Below are 21,374 nucleotides of genomic sequence, written 5' to 3'. Positions count from 1 at the left end.
ACAAATCCCGGGACGTCATTCTCCCCTTGTACTCTGCCTTGGCGAGGCCACAGGTCGAGTACTGCATCCAGTTTTGGGCTCCACAATTTAAAAAGGATGTGGAGAAGCTTGAGAGGGTGCAGAGAACATCCACGCGCATGATCAGGAGGTCAGAAAAAACAGACCTTATGATGACAGGCTGACAGCCATGAGACTCTTCAGCCTGGAAAGCGCAGGCTCAGGAGTGATCTGGTGGCCACATATAAGTTTATCAGGGTGCTCATCAGTATCTGAGGGAATGTCTGTTCACCAGAGCGCCCCAAGGGATAACAAGAACGAAGAATCACAAACTCCGCCACGACCAATTCAGGCTGGACATGAGGAAGAACTTCTTTACTGTTCGAGCCCCCAAGGTTTGGAATAGATTGCCACTTTGAATGCCTTCGAGGCACATTTGGATGCTTTTGGCACTGTGTAAGTTACCTTTCAGTACCTGGGCCAAAACCAGCCATCTTTCTTTTCTTTTCCTGTCCCCCCACACCTTCCCATCCTTCCTTCTTAAAAATGGATACCTTGCTGAAAAGGAAAGAGCAATTTTTGTTGATTTTGGAAACTCTTCTCAAGATGATCCAGAAAAAAAAAAATCCAGATTTCATGCATGTTGTCATCTCCGACTAGAAATACCTATAGCATCATTCTGAAATACTCTCCCAGGTCTACAAATTACTAGTAAGGTCCTGTTTTACCATCATTCCATTCAACTATTTTTTGCTTACTTTTATAAAGCCCCCTTTTCTCTTCTGTAATCTTATTTTAACTGAAAGAATCAGATAAGAGATAGTTTTATATATTTAATTACATACAACATTGCTTTTTTCCTACATCCTTGGCTCTGTGACCTTACTTCAAAACATGTGATTCATTATTCAGCATGAGGGAGCTGACAGCGGGTGTTATGAGCAACAATAACATTGCTATAGTGTACCATTTAAAAATGTAAATTAAACAAGTACTTAGCTTTTAATTTTGGAGATGACATCACACTGCCGCAACTGTAGCTTTTTATGCATCTCAGAAATATGAGGCTTTATTGTATTTTAAATGTTTACCAAACAGTTTATTAATAAAAAATTGCATTTAAAAATGTTTCAATCTTATTTTGAGCTACCATATAAAAGCTTTCAATTCATTGTTTCTAGGAAATTGTTTGTTCACCCTCTCAGGCTGTAATGGTGAAATGCAAGTCAATTTTATTTACACTAATACAACTTTTTTTAACTGATCATTTTTCTTTCAGTTTCATTGCTACACTGAAATTAATGCATCAGTTACTGACCCAAAGTTACCTCCTACTGAGCTCACTGAGTTCTGAGAGTTTCACATATAAAGCCTTTTGGTAACACCCACTAAAACAAAACAAAGAGATCCTTTCATCAAGCACATTTGTTCAACAATGAACAGAAGATACAAGAATATACACAGATGAAATGGTCATTTATAAACATAGGCAAAATGAAACTCTTTAGAGAACAGGTAGAAGCAGGTAAATTTGCTTCCGTTTATACTTTTCAAGCACACTGAAAATCTCTTAACTGTATCCTTAAGAGGAATTCCACACAATAAACCAGATCTTGCAAATCCAAAGGAATTAAGGTAGCCAATGGCCTCAACCTGTGACCTCATTACAGCTAGTTTGACCCTAGTACACAATGGTCCTAAATACGGTGGATCTATGACTCCTAAGGTCAGGGATGGGCAAAAAAAAAAAAAAAAAACACACAGCCCATGGGCCACATCCAGCCTGCCAAGTGATTCTATCCATCCCACAGCAGGTCCCTTGGCCCTGCCTGGTCCAGACACAGAAGGCAACCTGGGCCATGGTGCATATAGCAACCCCGGCCATGGCACATGTGGCCAGTCCCACCACCCCTAGGCACGGAGGTGCCACCTGGCACAGAACACAGCACACCCTATCCCCAGGTGCAGCTCCTCGACATGCCAGGAAATGGTGTCCATGGGGCTGGGCAGCACAGTGGTGGGAATGCGGCAGCTGGACTTGGCTTCCTGGCAGCCCCCACAGCAGGAGCTCACTCTCACCCTTACACTCCAGCTACCAGTGTCTCCACCACCACTGCTGGACCTGGTCCCATGCCCAGGCATTTCGGCCCATCCACCACACACCCACCGCCCATCCCATTCCTGGATGCAGACCTCTACTGATTTGTGGCCCCATCCCATCTGGGGTCCCACATGGGTCTTCATGGAGAGGGTAACCTACCTGCTCCATCTGGCACCCCTAGCAGTAGGTGGAGGGCAGACAGGGCCAGATTGGCATCTCCCTGTCTCTCCTCTTCTCTCAGCCCCGCTCAGCCAGGTAGTGTAAACAGTCATGATGGGAGACTGAGGCTGGGTTAGCACTACCCCTCTCACCAAGTGGCCCTCCAGCCTAAATAATTGTCCACCCCTGCCTTCCACTTGGTAAAGTAAGCCTCAGATGGAAGAGAATTTTTTACCTGGTGGGAATAAATAATTTGACCATAGTGCCTTTGGCACCCTCTACATGTGCAGGTAAATGCATGATGGGATCTAATGCATGATCCACACAATTGTACATCCTGCCATACTACATGTGTATGGCAGGAGGCACGATTGTGGGAACTGGCAAGAAGCAAGTTCCCACAGCTGGGAGCCTCCTCAGCTGACAGGGCTCCCAGTCATGAGGATGCCCTGCACACCCTCTTGGCTGGGACACCAGCTTCTGTGATCTCCTAGCTGTAGGAGGTGCCTCATACACCCTGAGGTTCAGAGACTGCAGATGCTATGATCTCCCAGGCACAGGAGCACACTATGCATATCCATGGTTGGGAGATAACAGCAGCTGAAGTCTCCCAGTTGCAGGCTACATGGTGCAATCATGAGAAGCCATGGGGGAGCCATACACACTTCTGGGACTGGGAGACCAAGTACTGTGACCTCAGCGGCTTGTGATTTCCTGCATCTGGGAGATCATAGCAGCTGGTCTCCCCACAATGGAGGTACATGGGGTGCTCCTGTGGCTAGGAGACTGAAGCCTCCCAACCACAGGAGCACAGGTTACACATGCAAATTAAAGCTGGGTGGAAGTCAGCTATAATGTTATTGCATATTTTCCAGCAATAACTTTATAACTATTTGGGATCTAGTGGCCTGTTACAAACTAGTCAGAGGGGACCAGCAGGCATTGTGGGAGTCCCTGTTCCCCTGAGCACTACTAGGAGTGACTAGAAATAATGGTCACAAGCTAGCAGAGGGTAGATTCAGACTAGACATCAGGAGGTGCTACTTCACTGTCAGGGCAGTTAGGATCTGGAACCAACTTCCAAGAGAAGTGGTACTGGCTCCTACCCTGGGGGTCTTTAAGAGGAGGCTAGACAAACACCTTGCTGGTGTCGTTTGACCCCAGTACTTTTTCCTGCCTAGGCAGGGGGGTTGGACTTGATGATCTGCTCAGGTCCCTTCTGACTCTACCAACTATGAAATATGAAACAGTCAAAAGGTATTTACAGTTAGCTCTACAAACCTTGTTCGTGGACCACCAAATGGAATATGGTTTCATCAGAACAAGTTAGCACTGAAGTAGACTATGATCCAGGCAGGAGTGGTACTTTAAAAAAGCTAACTGGCTTGTCTATAGCAACTTTTTAACAGGAACTTAAAACAATTTCCTCTTGAGCTTTTGAACTGTATTCAGCACTTTAAAAATTACAAAAGAAGAGGAATGATGCAAATGGTGCATGTATTTTTTCACACTGCCAAGTAAAACTGGTAAGATTAAATGTTAGAGGCCTAATTTTAACAAGACTTCATTTAATTATTTCAAGAATAACCATTTTGAAAATATATTAGTGAGGATGTAGGTGCTCATAGACCACTCTGTGCTAAACTTCTAAATCACAAGATTTCGGATTCATTTTTCACTCCCACTGTATATGCTTCTAACAGCTTTCCCAGCATCAAACCTAATTGGTACTCATGATAAGTAAAGACCTTTCACAGGAAGAATGGTAGATGAATAGGTTAACCTTGAAGTTTCCCTTTTAGTACAACTACAGCTCCAACAATGAATATACAAGAAATAAAACAAAACAAAAAACCAGCAGATCATCAATTGACAGTATAACAATTCCACTTACCACAGGTTGGTTACAAAGGTAATGGCAAAGTTCTCCAATATACTGGATAAGAGTCACATTGTACTTTTTGCAGTCATTCCAAAAATTACTAGCTGAAAATTTCTTTCTTAAGACACAAGTTGCACCTTATGGGAAAAATAAGGGAAGAAATATATCATTGCTCTGTGGCTATAAGCTTTCAATTTTAGTACAGAATATATTGGAAAGGTTCTGGAAATTTTTTTTTGGTATCAAAATTAAACACAAATTTCTATTATGTTAAAATACTGCAGTAATCTCAAACAAATATGACAAAACGTAACAGCAAAATTATCTGAGACTGATTCCCATTAATATTGGAATATGAACATAATAGGAAAGCCACTATACATATTTTAGCCTCTGAGGCTGCCCATATACATGCTTGGGGATAGGAGTGGTGTTTTTATTAAAGCAATTCCTGGACAGCCACTCTAATTAGTACAATGATGATGAGTTGTTTTAAGCCCTTGAATGTTTTAACATGGCTGCGGGAATCTTTAGTAAAGTTCATTTGATGAGGCTTAGATAAAATGTCCCAACGGCCATTTTAAAATGCACAGGAGCTTAATACACATGACGATAAGGCAACACTGGAGCATTCCATTTAGAACAGATTCAACCAAGTCTGCTCTGACGCATTCTAACTAGAACTTGAACAAGCACATCTATAGCCAGCCAATTTTGATTCATTTGTGCTTGAATTAGTCTTCTTTGACTGGTGGTTCTCAGTGTGCATGTCTTAGAATCTCCCAGTCTCAGGGGGGAGTTATCTAAGAGTCATACACAAGTAAAGAGTATTTACGCCAGCAGGGGATGGGGGCAGAGGGAGGAGAATTTTTTTCTTGTGTATAGGATATTCAAATTTTGTGTATATTGTTTTTGTTACTATAGGGTGGAAGGAAGTATTATGTAAAAGGGATGCTCTGCACTGCAGTAATTCTGGATGAGCACAGAGGCTGCTTACAGACACAAAAAAAACCAAAGAAAAACATGCACTTTACTGGAAGCAGAAGCATATTACTTCAACCCGGCTCTGCAGCATCTGTAACGATTCAATCAGCTATTAGATACACTCACCAAAAAAGCCCCATTAAAGCACCCAATCTTTATAGGCATCGGATGAGCCACGTCAAAGTAACGTGCCACCACTTCTGGCCATGTGGGGTTCAGCGCAAGAGTGTGCAAAGTTTAAAGTAAAGCACTGGGTTTGGTGGTGGGGTTTTTTTTTTTACATTTGCAACCACCATGAAATCTTAAAATGCTTTTACCCTCTCTGCCAGAAACAGAGGGTTTCATAATGAATTCTAAATTCCAGAACTGATATCCACCATGTATTTTGATAAATCACCTAACAAATGAGGGGAAAAAATGGGGAAGAGAAGTTAATTTACTATAGCTAAATATTATTCATTCCACTTCCACAAAGTTGGTTATACAGGTTTCCCCTCACTTTATGTGCAAATTCACGCTTATATGATGACCCTTTTTATACCAAAATTTTAGTACATGCGAGGAAAATTCACTCTTATGCAATCAGTGTGGCGGAAGCCCTCAGTCAGCTGCTTTGTGCGGTGCATTGTGGGAGTGACATGCACTAAAAATATAGTCTCCTATGTGGATCTGTGCTCCTCACTCATTGTCTGTGACATGTTTCTGCAGTTGACATCCCCATTCCATGACAGTGCCCTGTGCTTGTGTGTACTGTCTGTTGTTGGTGAGTACCAAAATTGTCTGGTAAAAGTGGTAGAAATATTTCTGGAGGTCAGTACAGTCAAGGTCTTGGAATGTATCCCTATTCGTTACATTGTAAAGTGGGTTCCCTTTATGCCACTTCAAGTCACATGCCATTTTCCAGGAACGCACGTGCAGTATAAAGTGAGGGAAACCTGTATCGGGTAATAAATATATACATACACAGAATAAACCCTATTTCTGTTTTATGCAAGAAGCAAGACAAAATATAGATTTTAAGTAGAACATTCCTAAGAAAAAGATCAGCAGACAATTGGACAAAGAGATTCTTTTGCCATGATACAAGTAGAATAGTTATACAAAACAGAAATGAGTATGTTCCCTTACTGAATCAAGTCTGTAGAAATACTCTGCAAGTAAAAGGTTTTTTATTCAGTAACCAATTTTTTATTTATTTATTTTTATTAAAATAGGTAGGGTCTTTTTTTAGCCAAAACTAAAAATATATATATTTTTGTTTCAGATGTAGCAGAACATTTAGGACACACACACACACACACACACACACACACCCCCTCTTCGTTCCCATGTCATGTATTTTTAACAAAGGCGATGCAAATAAAGAACTAGTCAGGCACCAGTCTTCCCTCATTTCCAATTTTGTGAAACTCCCATCACTCTCACAGCCCCTTGGATACGTGATTTCAGTTCTGTCCTGTGTCAGGAGAATTGAACAACTCTCACAATGAAGAAGTGTTTTGGTGTCCCTGAGTGATTACTGAACAATGCAGGTTGCTCTCACTCTCTTCTATGGATACTAATTCACTCTGTAATACACACATCAGTAATCACTTGAGCAGGAGATGCATCCCAGATATCCTACCTCCAAGTAAGAGTCTTAACTGACAAGTTACAATCATTCTTTCACTCCTCTCTGTCTCCTAATAAAATACAAAGTAGAGCAGCACCAACACAACATCAAGGGATAATCCATTTATAACAAAGTTTAGGCCACTCTCATGAGAATAACAGGTTCAAATCATTTTTAGGCAGGAGGAGGAATTGCATCTAGGTATCCCATATCCCTGGTGTGAGACCTAATTGCTAGATTATTGGCAGGAAAAAGGAGGGCAAGGGAAAAAGCAGTTTCTTCTTCTTGCTTCTGAAAATCTAGCCAACAAGAAAAAAAATAAAAAGCCTAACAAACAATTCAGGAAATTCAGCCCAAATCAAAGTTTCAGTATGACCAAAGTATAAAGTATTCACTGAACCCACCTCCTTGCCTCCTCCCCAACCCCCCCCCCCCCAAAAAACAAAAAACCATAAACAACCAGTCGGTTTTGGGTTTTTTTGGTTGTTTTTTTTTGGGGGGGGGAGGGGGAAGGGGGGTTGAGTTTGACATCATGGCTAGTTCAGGCCTAAACTCAACATGCTGCCCTCAAGTTCCATGTTAAACTATGAAACCTGCCTAAAAGGGTCAAAGGTTCAGCCATAGTAAAATGTGCACCCTATAGCTAATATGATCTGTAAAGACAATTTAAAAGATATGTTAAATACTGATATATAAAGGAACTAGAAATGCATCATCAGATATTTTAAGCCTTCAAAAATATATCTTTCTGTCTCAATGCTCCAGTTATATGCTTGCTATGTGTTTTCATAGCCTGGCAGACAGTGAGACATTTTAGTCTTATTCACATGAATGAAGGGCAATGCACAAGGACACTTTTAGGCAATATTGAGTTTTATATATAAAACCACTTGTTTGGGGGTTCTTAATCCATTACAAAATAATCCAACCTAAAACAAGTCTAAAAAAAAATGGTACATAATTTCCCAGAAGTGAGCAAAAATTACATAACCATAGTTTCTGAAGATATTCATCTAAGGAACCATATAAATTTATAAAAACGTATTTCCAGATCCAGTTATTTTTTGCAGAAGCAGTCAGGCATATTGAAACAGATTTAATTAGCTCTACCAATAACAATGATTCTGCCTGGTATTTTAATGCACTCCTAAAAGAATAACCTCTTTTGTCAACAATGCTATTATATAGTGAGGCCTACCTAATTCTATACATCCACAAATGCCAACAAGAGCTGCTGAGCCATGGTAAAGAGGGAGTGTTATATAAAGAATGTCATTTTTAGTAGCACCAAAAGCACACAAGCCACCAGCAGCATTTAGAACTTGCAGATTGGTGATAACTGCAGCCTTTGGTAAACCTGTAACGAAAAAAGAAAAAACATTAAACACCACACGCAAGCCACATGTTATGGAGGCCAACAAACACTGTTGCTGTATCTCTTCCATAATCTGTTAAGAATGGTCATAACCATGATTTCCCATCTTTACTCTGGACCCAAATTATAAGCTGGTCACTTAGGCCACATACAAGTCTTACATTTCTACTGGGAGAACTGCAGTTCTCCTAGTATAAATCTTAAGTGTATAAATGTTCAGTTTCTCAGAGACCAAAAATGGCAGCCCTAGGAGAAAAGTAACTTAACTGTAATTTGGTATAAGTGGCTTCCAGGAGAGTTTCTTATGGGAGAACAAACACATGCATACTTACCTTCCAACAGAAGTTATAGCACCATCCTCCTGCATCCCGGTATGCACTGCTCTGCCCCCTCTACCCAGAATTGTCAGCTAAAAACCACAGATTATGATGAGGGCATGTCCTTTTGAAATGGTACCATAATCCATGCGACTGACCAGTTAAAGGCAAGAGGCAATTTCAGCAGTAGGCTACTCAGAACCATTCCATTTCTGGAGAAAGCCTTGGACTGGCTCCCTGTGCAGCCCTTTACAAACGGCCTCTCATATACATCATGCTTCTGCTCCACTTCATTTTAGCATTTGTGTGAACATGAACTCTTCCTTTAAAACTGTACTGAGAAGTCTGGGAGAAAACAAGCTGGGAAGCCTTTTAGTTACAAACACAGCAGTGAAAGAGAAATGGCCTTTTAAAATAATGTAATTTTTCTGATTTCTATTAAGTTCTCTGACTGGTGTCATCAGAAGAAGTCTGTTCTTCCTGTGCTTTGCCATAAATCTGTCATGTAATAGTGGTATTCTCTCCGTTAGGACTCAGAAGTCTTCCAAGATCCTGATCCCCTTAATTTTCAGTCTCCTTATTTAGGAAGACTGATAAAAGGATATACTTTTCTTTTTACAAAAATATTGTAAAAGAGCTTTTGGTTGTTGATAAATGTTAATCTCACAGCAGATAATCAGACAGTCTTAAAATGCAGAGTTAAAAACCAGTGAATAGTTTACATCACATAATTTGCATGAAATAATCTAGGAACATTTTAAAAGCTGGTAAAACTCACATCACTCCCAGGGAGGGAAAAAAAAATATAATGCATATACAATATTAACAAAATAAAAAATGGATAGATATACAATTAAAAAGAAGAAAAGAGTTCCCATTCAATTATATCCACAGTCCACTGGTTCGTACCCGCTTCTGGCAATGCTCTCTAGTTCCACAAGAACGTAACTACCAATACCTTGTTGTGCAATACTTTATTCAAGATACATTGTTCATAGTAATCTACCACTTAACACCCCCCCCCCCACAGTATTCGAAATTTAGTTCCCTCAACATTAAATTCCAGTGGCTGACTACAAGCTGCATAAGATATTATTTTATTTTAATCTACCAGGTATTCATTTAATCAGCAAATCCATGGTCTCATATTACTGGAAAGAATAAAGATGGATCACTTTACACTAGATATGAATCTAAATAAGGTAAGTATGCTAAGTCACCCTTCAAAACTTAAACACATACAAAACATTAAAAATAAGTAGCACCAATTCTCTGTGTGGCAGCTTTTTACCTTAGCTTCACATGAAGACCTTGAATATAGCTATGAGACTACATTAATTTTACAACTGTATTCATGGTCTCTATATGAAGGTAGCTTCCATATAGGGAAACAGTATTGTTTACTTGTAATATTTTCATAACCAAATATAGGTTTATCCAAAGCAGCACACTCAACTGTATTTGTGCCAGTATTAAGACATAGTTTATACCTAAACAGTGCCTGCAGCATTTTTAACTACTTTATTTTAAATCTACATAATATATTACTTTTTATTTGAATTAGTTAAATAAATTGTTCCTGGGAGCCCAGGGAAATAAAATAAAAATATATTCTTGGGCAGGAGAAACAAGATGCAATTTACATTTAATACATCCTGTGGCTGAAACAAATTGGTTTTCAAGGGAATGAAGAACATCAATCTGCTTATTCTAATAACACCATGCTACTTTTCACATGTGACCTAATTTTTTTTAAAAGCCTTAATTTCTTAGGAGAAATGCTACAAAATGCAACCATATGTGTCTAAACTAAAAGGCTACTACCTTAATCCCATTTGCTGTTTTACAGTGACCTACATACAAAACAACTTAAACTTGTAAAGCAACTTTATATTAAATATATATCACCTTATTTTATGTTATAAGATCTCTGTTATAAAGTTTAATCCGGCTGCTTTATTATATGAACACACAATATTAGTACTAAGTTTGTAATGCCAAAAACCAGACAAAAAAAGTGTTTTGTAACTATTGCAATTATGTGTAATTAGAAAGTATCCTGTCCTACTGCTTATACCAGAGGTCATCCAGACACAAGAATCCATCTGTTTGATACAGCCCGCAAGGCCATTTGATCCAGCCCGGGGACATGGGGCTTCATTAGTGGTGCTCAATGACAGTCACTCTCCCAACGTCCACCAGACAGTCTCTGACCTCAGCTAAATCATCCTGACCTGGCAATCTGAAAAGGCCGCCTACTGTTGGCTTACACAATTCAATAGGGGAAGCGGAAGAAGAGGAGGGGGGGGGGAAGTTCTCCCCAGTAAGGAACAGAGCCTCCCCTTGCTCTGGGGCAGGGCAGCATTGCATGAAGACTCCCCTCCCAGCCCCGGGGGTGGGGAGGAGAAGTAGGAAGAGTCCTCCTTCCAGTGCTTCACAGAGTCCCCTTCCCCACCATGGGAGGAGGGGAAAGAATTCCCTCCAGCATGGAATAGAGCCCCCCTCCCCACCTGGCAGGACAACCAACCCAGCATGGCCCCATTAAGGTGAAGGCCTCCTCCTTTCCCTGCAGTTGGGGTCTGACAGCTCTAGGGGCCACTGCTGCAGCTCCCTCCCCTCTGCTCCCCAGCAGAAAGGCTGACCATGGCTCTGGTGGGGAAGAGGGGAAGGAGGGAAGAATTAACCCCCTCCCTGCCCACTTTGCCTTAATGGGGCCATGCTGGCCCATGTCTCTGCTAGGGCCAGTCCCCACTCTGGCTACAGAGCAGGGAGGAGGGGCCAGCCCTGCCGTGGAGTAGAGAGCCCTACCCAGTCCAAAGAGCACATTGTGATGCTGGGGGTGTCTTGTTTCCCTTAAACCAGGAAGGAGTCTGGGACAGACATTGCATAAACTGGTTTGAGCCCGATCAGTTAAGTCTGATATTACTTTCAACCAGGTTCATCTCAAACCAGTTTGGGCCATTTTCAAACTGGTTTATGTGCACCAAATGTCACTTCTATTATAGGTTTAAACCTGGTTTGTGTGCAATGTCTGTCCCTACCCAAAGTGACAGATGCCTTCCTTGAGCTCCTGATGGAGCACTACAGAGGAAACCAAGACTGAGAAGTCACTAGTAGAACCATCTTATATCAGATACACTAACTGATAGTTTCATAAACAATTTTAGCAACTAATGGAAATACAATTCTCTGGAAAGAGTTGAGGGGAAAAAAATCCTTCCCTTGGGGGAAAAACAGTACCTGTTGTTCCTGAGGTAAAAATGTAGAGAACAGAAGACTTGAGGTCGTTATCACAGTGGAGATGAACTGGTACAGGGTCTTCAGATGCACCTTCCAGTTTGTCTAACAGGGTATGAACACTTGGCAAAGTGCAGTCTTTTGTCACTACCCAAACATCAATATCTTTTTGGAGACTAGGAAGAATTTCTTTAAGTGTCCCAAGCATATCTTAAAAACAAGAACAACAACATCTCACCTGCACTGCAGCATATTTACACAATATATATATTAAAGTTTTAATTATGAATGTTGTATTAGTAAAATATGATGAGACACATTTATCCCGCTGGTAAAGGAATACAACCAGCTGCTGATAAATCTGAGGAGGAATGACTTGACAAAGCACAAGCAATACAAGTGCAGCTTTAACTTATAGCTAGATATAAAAAAGAAAGCTATTCACAGTTATTATCTTGTCTTGACCTTATCCCACCTTGGGCATCTTTCAGTGCCTTTCCAAAGCAGAAATGAATTACAACAAGAAATTAAGCTTCAAGCCCAATGGACTACAAAGGAAATAATTTCATGATGTGCGTACTTGGGCCCTCTATGCAGAGAGCAGGGAGAGTTTGGTGCCTCCAAAGGGCAAATCAAAAAGGCTAAATGTTATTGAATCTAACCTTTAATTGATTAAAAGTGCCAAAATGTGCCACTGAAGTGTGCAATATATACAAAACGGTGGGCAAACTGGGTCAAAATGATGCCATGCCTCTTTTCGGCATGTACTTCGCTAGGCGCATGGACACACTAAACTGGAAGTAAAGCACTGGGTTTTTTGTTTTTTCCCCTCACATCTGTCAGTGGCCTCATGCACAGGTGTGTCCCCCTCTGAAGTATAGGTGTCTAACTGCCTAGCAGAAAATGCAAAAATGTATGACCGAAAACAAGAATGGAGGCATCTAGGAATCTTGGAGCTGTCTGGCAACTGGAACAAGGTTAAACTGATTTATTTCTACTGACTTAGTATATAAAACCCACATAAGGCTCATTTAAGCACTTTCCAAGACCCTAAATGCTTATCTTCATCTCTAGGAATCTAAATATCCTTGAAAAACAACAAGGCACTTTTCAATATTTTATCCATTATCATTTCATTTACTTAATATGGCACAATCATTTACTGATTTCCTCACACAAGCCTTTAACTTTGGCTAGAGGAAAATGAAAATAAAATATTATGAATAAACTAAATCTAAGCACTTATAAAGGAGAAACCAAACAGACAAAAAGTACCAAAATAAAAATAAGAAGTGGCAAAATACAAGATTCTGATTCCCAAATAGTGCCTGGGCATTTATGCTTATAATGTTTAGGTTTTTTATAACCAGTTCCATGTTCAGAGCACTATACAGAAATGAAGACATGAATCCAGCAATTTAAGGATATGTGTAGTCCTACTGTTGTCAAAAGGATTACTCACATGTTTAAAGTTATATTAATGTTAAAGTGCTTTGCTGGATAAAGGCCTTCATCATAAATTTATACTCAGAGACAGCAGCAAGACTAAAGTTAACATACCAATTTTTAATTGATGCATAAACAAAGTTGAAATAATTTGTCCTTAGTCACAATAGGTAAATGAAAAAGCAGAATTTCCCAACCCTGTGACCATTTCTCCTTTAAAACACAGTTAAATATAAAAGCTTGTATACATTTTACTTTGTTTTTGCCTTTTATAAGGGGAAAAAAAAAGGTTTTTTTAAATATATATATCTCCATAATGAGAGACCGTAGTGCATTTTGCATAAGTTCTGGACAGTTGGGTTTAAGACCCGAGCAGAACTAATTTTTGCAGTAGTATCCTGTGAAAGTTTAACTTATTAAATAGGCAGGGTGAAATCAAATCGCTAATTCTGCTAAATTATCATGTTATAAAATAGGATAACTTTCTGTAGTCCTGAGTCAGAGAAAATGCCAAATACATTTTTGTACTGAAAGCAGTTACAACTAAATTCAATGCAACACAAGCTACATGTTATCCAACAGGAATTTTGTTTCCAGAAACCTCCAGCACACAGAAACAGGAGTCAATGAATCTCTTATCCAGTATCACTGTACAGTGTCTTTGCAGATATCCCAAATAGGTGCACAGGAGTTGGGCCTTGGGTATCTTGCTAATAATCATCTATCCTCATGCACTGCAGGATAATTATGGATCCTAATAGAGTAGTGCCATAATTAGGGAAGCTATGGAATCTCTTTCCTTAGTGGTTTTCTAGAAAAGGCTAGATAGTCAGAGATTGTTTAGGCATAGCAAATCCTGTATTTGTGGACAGATGACTCTTCACCCACAATTACGCTCTTGACAGCAATGACTAACACCCCATTCTCTCCAATTTATGGAGATTTCAAATAACAACAACAACAAAAATACAGTTACGGAGCCATACTTCTTACAGGTCTAGTCTCTAGCCTTTCGCTTCCCTTATTTTATTTTATTTTTTGCAGCTTAATGAAAGTTGTATCATGAAAATATTGGCTTCTTCACACAATTTTTCTTCTTGTGGTGATCACTACTAAATACAAAGAAAAATAAGGAATTTGAGACTGAATGTTGGTCATTATTCAGAATTTCAGGTGTATTATAAGGTTTTGCCGTTTAGTACAATGGTCTTAAAATACAAACGTGAATATGAAATGCATTTAAAATAGGAGTTGGCCAAGCAGGAGGGAGTCTGGAGCAATCTGACATCATATTACCTAGTAAAATAGTCTTTCTGAAGAGGGGAAGAAATATCAGTTACTTCCTAATTTCAGGTTCTTTACATGGTCATATAAGATTCAAATATCAAGGAGCAATTGTTCTTTCTTATTAGACCAAATCTATCTTTTGTTCCAAATAATTAAAAGCATGTCTCTGTTTGAAAAAAAATACATGCTTATTGATTTTCTGTTTCCATTCCTAGATCCTCAGGTAACCTAAAGGTTTCTGTTGCCATGTTTAACTGTTCTTTTTTAAAATCTAATATTGAACACACTTATTATGAGCTGTTTCAGCACAAAGGCTGTACTATGGAATTAAGTACTTGAAAGAACATCTGAACTGTTTGTAATTAAATGTTATCTTGAAATAGATTTGAGGTTAGATAAGAAAACAAAAAAAAGGCCATTTTCTGGAGGAATAAAAGGAGACTAATCAGAAACAGCTGCAAATTTTCCTATCATTAAAAGAGCCAGGAGCCCAGTTACTATACTTTTGGAAAAATGGATGTGTAATAATCACTGAAGACAACTCTCAAAATGCTTATACATCAACCAAAGATTAGTTATGAAAATGTAAAAAGATTCAAAACAATGATCATCACTGATTTGTTGTTCAGTGTTTAGTGGATTTCTACACTAGATTTTGTAAACAGCCTGCTGCTCATTTAACACAGATCTTCTCCATGTGTTGGAAATACACAGCTCTCTCAGAGAAACTGAAGCACAGCATTTCCGTGGGCACTTAGTACTCACACAGTACTACCATTTGATTAAATGGTAAGGGAATCCTGGAGGTTGTGAACCTCAGTATTTTGTTTACCTTTTGGTTTAGGAAAATACCTAAACCATTACCAACATTTTAGGAATTGTTTGATCTTGAATGAGTTATCACTTCTCAGCCTCCTGTAGGCTGAGATCCAGTGTTAAGTTTTGACACAAATACCAGTAAACAAAAGTCCTGTGTGGTATTTGCATGGTGCATCATGAATATTCAGATACAAACATTAATAACTTGGCATTCGCTGAAAAGTGCAATGTGCACATGCTTTCTAGAAAGTAGAGACCCTCCTCACATAAAATAATTTGTTTGCAAATATCTAGTTGGTCTAATAAAAGATATCACCTTTTCCACCAGTTTTGAGATTCCACCTCCTCCCCCACCCTGTTTCCCTGCAACCTTATAAACAGTTCATTTTTGAGCAGTACATTTGTGACACACACTGTTACATTTGAACAACCTGAAATACGTAAATATCCCCTGTTGTGACCTTAGAATAATAGACAAAATATGTTTTGGCTCTAAACCATCCTGAATTGTTAGTCACGCAATGGGTGTTATAATTTTTTCTAACAAACAATACCACTTATTGGCAGAAAGACATGACTACACATTGATAACTGGCACAGATCAGGCAATGAGATCAACTTGTTCTGAGAAAAGTGTTGCTCAATCCATCCAAAAAGGTTGCACAAATTATTTCTGCCACAATATTTGAGGGGCACCCAAGTGCACATGCCAACTCACATGATTCCCATTGTCTGGCACCAGAAAATAAGCTGGACTACTTAAATATTTTTAATAGTAAAAACCTGTTTCAAACTTTTCTATTTCAGATATGGTGCCTCTTGATACTCAGCTCCTTGTAAGCTGTATTCAGTGGAAGTCTCTAGGGTCAGGTGCAGCTTACAATCATGGAGTTTGACAATTTGATTGAAATCACACTTAAGACAGTGCAGTGGATACTGCAGTGCATTTGGGGGACTACAAGTGCTCAGTGCAAGTCAAACTATATATTTGCGATATCTTTAAAGAGGGTATCAACCCAAGTATAGGTTGCAGAGAACCAAGCGAATTGCAGAGAACAAAAACATTGCAAGCAATCTAAGAAATTGGGAACCAAATCCCATTTTTTCACTCTTAGTCAGGGACAGCTCCATACAAGTGGTTATGCAACCAAAATGCTTTTGGTGCAGATCCACATAGTCTGCATTGCATATCTTGAATTATTCACTGTTCTGAATATTTCAAAACCCTTGCTTCCATTTTTTACTCATTTATTTAAATCAAAATGTGAATTATTAAAAAATATCTGCTTTGAGGAAAACTTAAAGTTCTTCTGCCCACTCTCCATTCAGGTAGCTGATGTCTTTAAAAGGGCCCTCCTGTTTGTATGTCACCATAGCTTTTCCAAATTTACAGCAGCAGGAACAAAATCCTTGCTGCCTCTTACTCTCTAAAAATTATTCCTGGCTGATTTTGTCTTGTAAACCAGAGTGCATGGCCCATAATGACAGAAAGTTCATAATAGCATACAACAGCAGCAGAAAGCAACTGAAACATGTGCCAGAAGTCCCATAATTCCTGAATCCTGAGAAGTGGCCAGGGAAGGACTCTGGGACTAACCAAAGTAAACCTGTTTCAGTGGAACTGCACAGCAGTGCTAGTGGTGGCAACATGGTACTGTATTTCATTCCCAGAACTGGTCATTTCTTAAGATGCAGCACCAATACAGGTACCATCAAATGCTGTTTGTACCTCCCTGTTCCAGGTGGGGAGATTCTGGTACTATATGTATGCTGTTAATGTATACTTCTACTCAACCTATTATACTGAGGAATCAAAGTTGAACAGTTTCCATCAGTAGCCATTTTTCTTATGTAGGCCTATGTGATTTTTGTCCCCACTGAAAGTTAAGAGAAAAATAAATTTAGAAACAACTGGTCATTATGTGTTTTGTAATCTTACTGAATTGCCTCCTGTTTTTAGTCTGTTTGACTAAATATTTAGTCTGTTTGACTAAATATCAGGTTCTAATTACACCTTTAAGACAACCTACTATATACCAGTACAGAATATGCAAAAAAGTAAAATGTAATTTAAATAAAACCAAGAAAAAATGTTTCAGAATTACCTTTAAGTAGAAAAATCACTACTACAAAGTATAGGTAGAAGGGCTTGCCACTAATCTGTTGGCATGGATGCTAAAGCCCACTGTCAGACCAATAACAATGGGACAGTAAGTAGCAAACCAGAAGTAGGGCTGGATATCTAGATTTTGAAATGCACACACATTCCCCACAGTTCAGGATATTCTCTTTTTTAAGATTCTGTTTGGTATTTTGTAAAAATAAAGGGCTATTTACAAAAATTGGGTCTGGATTTGGATGCTGAAACCTTTTTCAGATCAAATTCTCATTCTAGATCCATGATTTTAGTTGAACTCTTTCTCCAATCAACACTAAGTTACAATGAATGCGCAATGCCTCAGACAAAAGTGATTTTGCTTCCCTCTGAGCACTTAAAATCTACAAAAGGGAACTACCCAAAGTGTGCTGGCCATGACTTGAGCCAGCTTTGATTTCACCCCATCTGCTGAAGGCGAAATGGCCACTGAGAGGCATCTTGTCACCTATGTGCTGCACCAGCAGAGGCTAACCTTTTTGGCAGGCATTCCACAAATTAGTTCCATACCCACCTTGAGTGCCATGCAGATACCTTACCCTGGCCTGATCTGTTGCTTTGCTTTCCGCTCCCTGTTCTAGATCCTGGGAAGGCCCATATCTTCCTAAGTGTCCCCCCAAGCAAAAAGGGTACTCAGTTGCAACTAGGCCACTGCTGTGTAACTACTACTATGCAATATGACTATTTTTGGGGAAACCAGGTCTCCAAGAAAGGGAAAAGCTTGGCACATGAGGTTAACAGCAGGAGCCTACAATTCAGGTGAATACTATACCTGCCCCAACGACCAGGAGCTTGGGCTCACAGTTGCTGATACAGTGCAGGAGGGACTTGAAGCGGATGGTGAAGTTGAGGAAAGCCACCACGCAGCCCAGTTTAGCCAACCCAAACCACACATGGATGAAGTTGGGCTCGTTGGTCATCAGCAGAGCCACAGTGTCCCCCTTCTTTAGACCCCCCTGGTGCAGGAAGACTTGGGCCACCTGGTTACTTCTCCTGTCCACGTCCTGGTAGGTGTGGACACACCCATCATAGATGAGGAAGGGCTTGTGAGGCTGCTCTTGGGCCAGCTTCACAAACCTGCCCAGTACAGTGGGAAACTGCCCCCGCCGCCTGCGCACTGCAGCCGACAGCCCGTGGCCCATGGCTTGCAGCAAGTCCCTCAAGTCCTGCCACAAGTAGGGGAAGAGCAGCTTCTGAAGGAGATGCAGGGAAACCATCCCCACAGCCATGCCTGGCACCCACAAGGGCAGCATAGGAGCCAATGAGCAGCTGGCACCTGCAAAAAAAAAAGATTTACAGCCAGAGGCTTGCAAGCAGCCCTGCCAGCCTGCAGGAGCCTCCACCTAGGGGGGCCCAGGGAACAGCCCCAGCCCTTCCCTCGGCCTCCTCCAGCCCTGATGTACCCAACAAACCTGCAAAACCCCTAGAAAGAGCCCCCCACTTCCCCCATCTCAGCAAAGCGAGGACTGCCCCAGCGGCTTCTGAGTGGAGCAAACATCTCTCCCCAGCCCGAGACTCACTGACCGCAGCAGCCTCCTCTGTTTGCACAAGCCGGGAGCTAGAGCTGGTGCTTGTGCTGCTGTTTGCTCGTGCCTGCTCCCCACCCTGCCTCCCTCGGCGCTGCTGCTGCTGCTGCAAGGCGGGCAGCCCGGGAGGGGCTGGCTCTGCCCTCGGCCGCGCCGAGCCTCTCCGCGCGCCACCAGGCAGCCCCCTGCTTCGAGCCACCGCCGCTGGTGGCCTTAATCACCCCTATCCCCCTTCTTTTAATCCCTTAAAGCCCAGCGAGACGCTGCAGCCACCAGACCCTACTCCACCTATTAGGCATGCCAGAGGTTTGAGACATCTGCATGCAATCCCACTCCGCCCTGAAGAGGCATTCACACAACAAGAAACTGGAGGACTCCTCCTCCTCCTCCTCCTCCTCAGCCCCGCTTCTTCCACCGTAGCTTCTCCATGCAAAAAGGGGCTAGGTGCGTGACAGCACTCAGGGTGTGGGCTACAGGTCTACAGGCATCGTCTTGCTTTTGCCAACGAGTCCAGCTTGCCTCAGAGAGGCCGAAGTGATCAAAAAGCAGGGCTGCCATGTTGCTGCTTCCCTGTGTGGCACCCAGTCCCCCTCCCCCCCGGCCATTTTCCCTGCAGCCAGCACAGTGCTGCTTATCCCCAGAAATACACCTGCTTTCCCACTCCCCTGGTCTCCTTCCCAGCCGGTACCTCCCTGCCCCTTTCCTTCCCACTGATCTGCCTATGCCACCCTAGCTTGGAGGTGAGCAAGTCTAGCTAAATCTGCCTATTCAACAGGGGGGTGAAGAGCAAACTCTCCCTGCGGCTACCCAGAATTTCATTATAGCAAAAGCTTTTCAGAAACCTGGTGCCCCTGCACAGAATAAGATTCAGAAATTAGATTTACAAATATAAAGAGAGAGAAATGCAGGTCTCTCAGCTGGTACATCCAAACTACTGTCCTAAGCCTCAGCCACCTAGGGAGGAACATGTTGGTTTGTCTCACCTCCTGTTTTGTAGGCTCGTTTCACCCGGACCAAGTGAGAGAGGGAGGGACAGGTGCAAACCATGAAATCAGAGACGACCAGGCTGCTGGGATGACCCAGTCCTGAGCGTGAATTGGGTTATCTGAAGGGGCAGTTTGCCTTGCCTCTCCTTTCCACTTCAGGATCTTGTTGCCTGCCCTCCTCGGCCCCGCGCACAAGGGATGGTACGAGCAGGGCAAAGGGCAGCAGCGACAGGCCGTTGGCGTTAGTAAGCTGAGCAAGAACTATGCAAGGGAGAGAGCCTCAGAAGGGAGGAAATCGGAGGGTGAGTCTGGGGGCAGGCTTAGGGCGGCTGGCTATGAGGCGTGAGGGCCACCACCCGTGAGCAGGCCTCAACTGGGCCCAGCCAGCACCCACTGGGACGGCTTCCCATCGTGTCCTACTTCTTTCTTTCCACTGCTCTCTTCTTCCCTTTCGTTCCCATTTTTCCTCTCACCTCAGCTTCCAGTTTCTCTCGCTGGGAAAGGAGGTCTCTGAGCTCCTCTAATGGGCCTAACACCCTCAGGGTGCCACTTGCCCAGAACACCGGGGGGTGGGGGCTCTGGCAACCCTCTGGGCGAGGCAGTGAGAGGTTAACTCCTTTGCTACCGGACCCAGCCTGGGAGCTGCATGTTTAACTCCCCTGCTCTAAGGTTGCATTCTCTTCTGAGCTAAATAGCCATGCTTTGGATCGTTTTTCTTTATGTTGCAGAAATGTCTGTCGTTCGTGATGGGTGTCACTGCGCCAATGCTATTCACTTGGGCAAATAGTCTAGTTCTTGTGCCCATGGCTGCTAGGTGTATTTTTGGGGCTCTGAGAAATCTCATGACTCCTGCATTTCAAACCCGCTTCACAGAGGTATAAATAATTTGCAGTGTAGGATCCCACTCTGATTGCCTAAACAGCAGTGATCCTTCGTGTCTTGAAATGGGGTTACTAATTTATATGCCCTTGTTTGAAACCTTGCCTCTGTGCTTTCATGATATGTTTGTATGAAAGACACCACGTGGAGTAAAATTGTACTTTTTGATCATCCACTCTATGAGTTGTTGTTGTTGTTGTTTTTTAATAATTCTTGACCTCTAGAGTTGAGCAGGGGTCTATTTTAATACCTAGCTGAGGCAGCCCTTATGAAATGTTTCATTAATTACTTCATATATTGGGTCTTGTGAAAGGCCAAAAAAATTCTTTACATAAATTCTCTGGGAGCAAGTGTCCAACTATTCTATTCATTTATAAAAGAAAGCACATTAAATAGGATACCTGGCATCACCTGGCTGAGACGTTTATGTGTGTTTCATTGCTATAAGTAATATTCAAAAGAGAAGTTTTCTATTCCTTTAAAAAATACATTGTTCTTTTCCTGGAAACGAATCAGAATCAGGATCATAGTTAAGGCAAGCTTTTCTTGTAGGATTCCTGCCACACTTGCTGCGGAAATTGTAAGGTGAACATGTAGTGACAAGAGAGGCAT

The 21,374-nt window shown here is 41.5% G+C and overlaps 1 protein-coding gene across 3 annotated transcripts in view; it reads right to left on the bottom strand.

Annotated features, from left to right (window-relative positions):
* LOC149868398 (long-chain fatty acid transport protein 6-like) overlaps nucleotides 1-19,227 on the bottom strand; it is a 45,287-nt gene extending 26,060 nt beyond the window's left edge. Inside the window, exons 1-5 of one of the 3 annotated variants that reach the window (XM_090038503.1) lie at nucleotides 19,186-19,227; nucleotides 18,144-18,647; nucleotides 11,668-11,874; nucleotides 7,934-8,092; nucleotides 4,152-4,276 (exon numbers count right to left, since the gene is read on the bottom strand). In XM_090038503.1, coding sequence (XP_089894629.1) covers nucleotides 4,152-4,276; nucleotides 7,934-8,092; nucleotides 11,668-11,874; nucleotides 18,144-18,624 — 972 coding nt within the window. In that variant the 5' untranslated portion in view covers nucleotides 18,625-18,647; nucleotides 19,186-19,227. The other 2 variants (XM_090038501.1, XM_090038500.1) reach the window with 2 other exon arrangements.
* Nucleotides 19,228-21,374: the final 2,147 nt, after the last annotated feature.

Source organism: Crocodylus siamensis, chromosome 3 (assembly GCF_052110815.1).
Source record: "Crocodylus siamensis isolate JL-2025a chromosome 3, ASM5211081v1, whole genome shotgun sequence".
NCBI classification, from domain to species: Eukaryota; Metazoa; Chordata; order Crocodylia; family Crocodylidae; genus Crocodylus; species Crocodylus siamensis.
The sequence above is the reverse complement of the archived record's forward strand: the minus strand, read 5'-3'. Positions and strand labels throughout refer to the sequence as shown.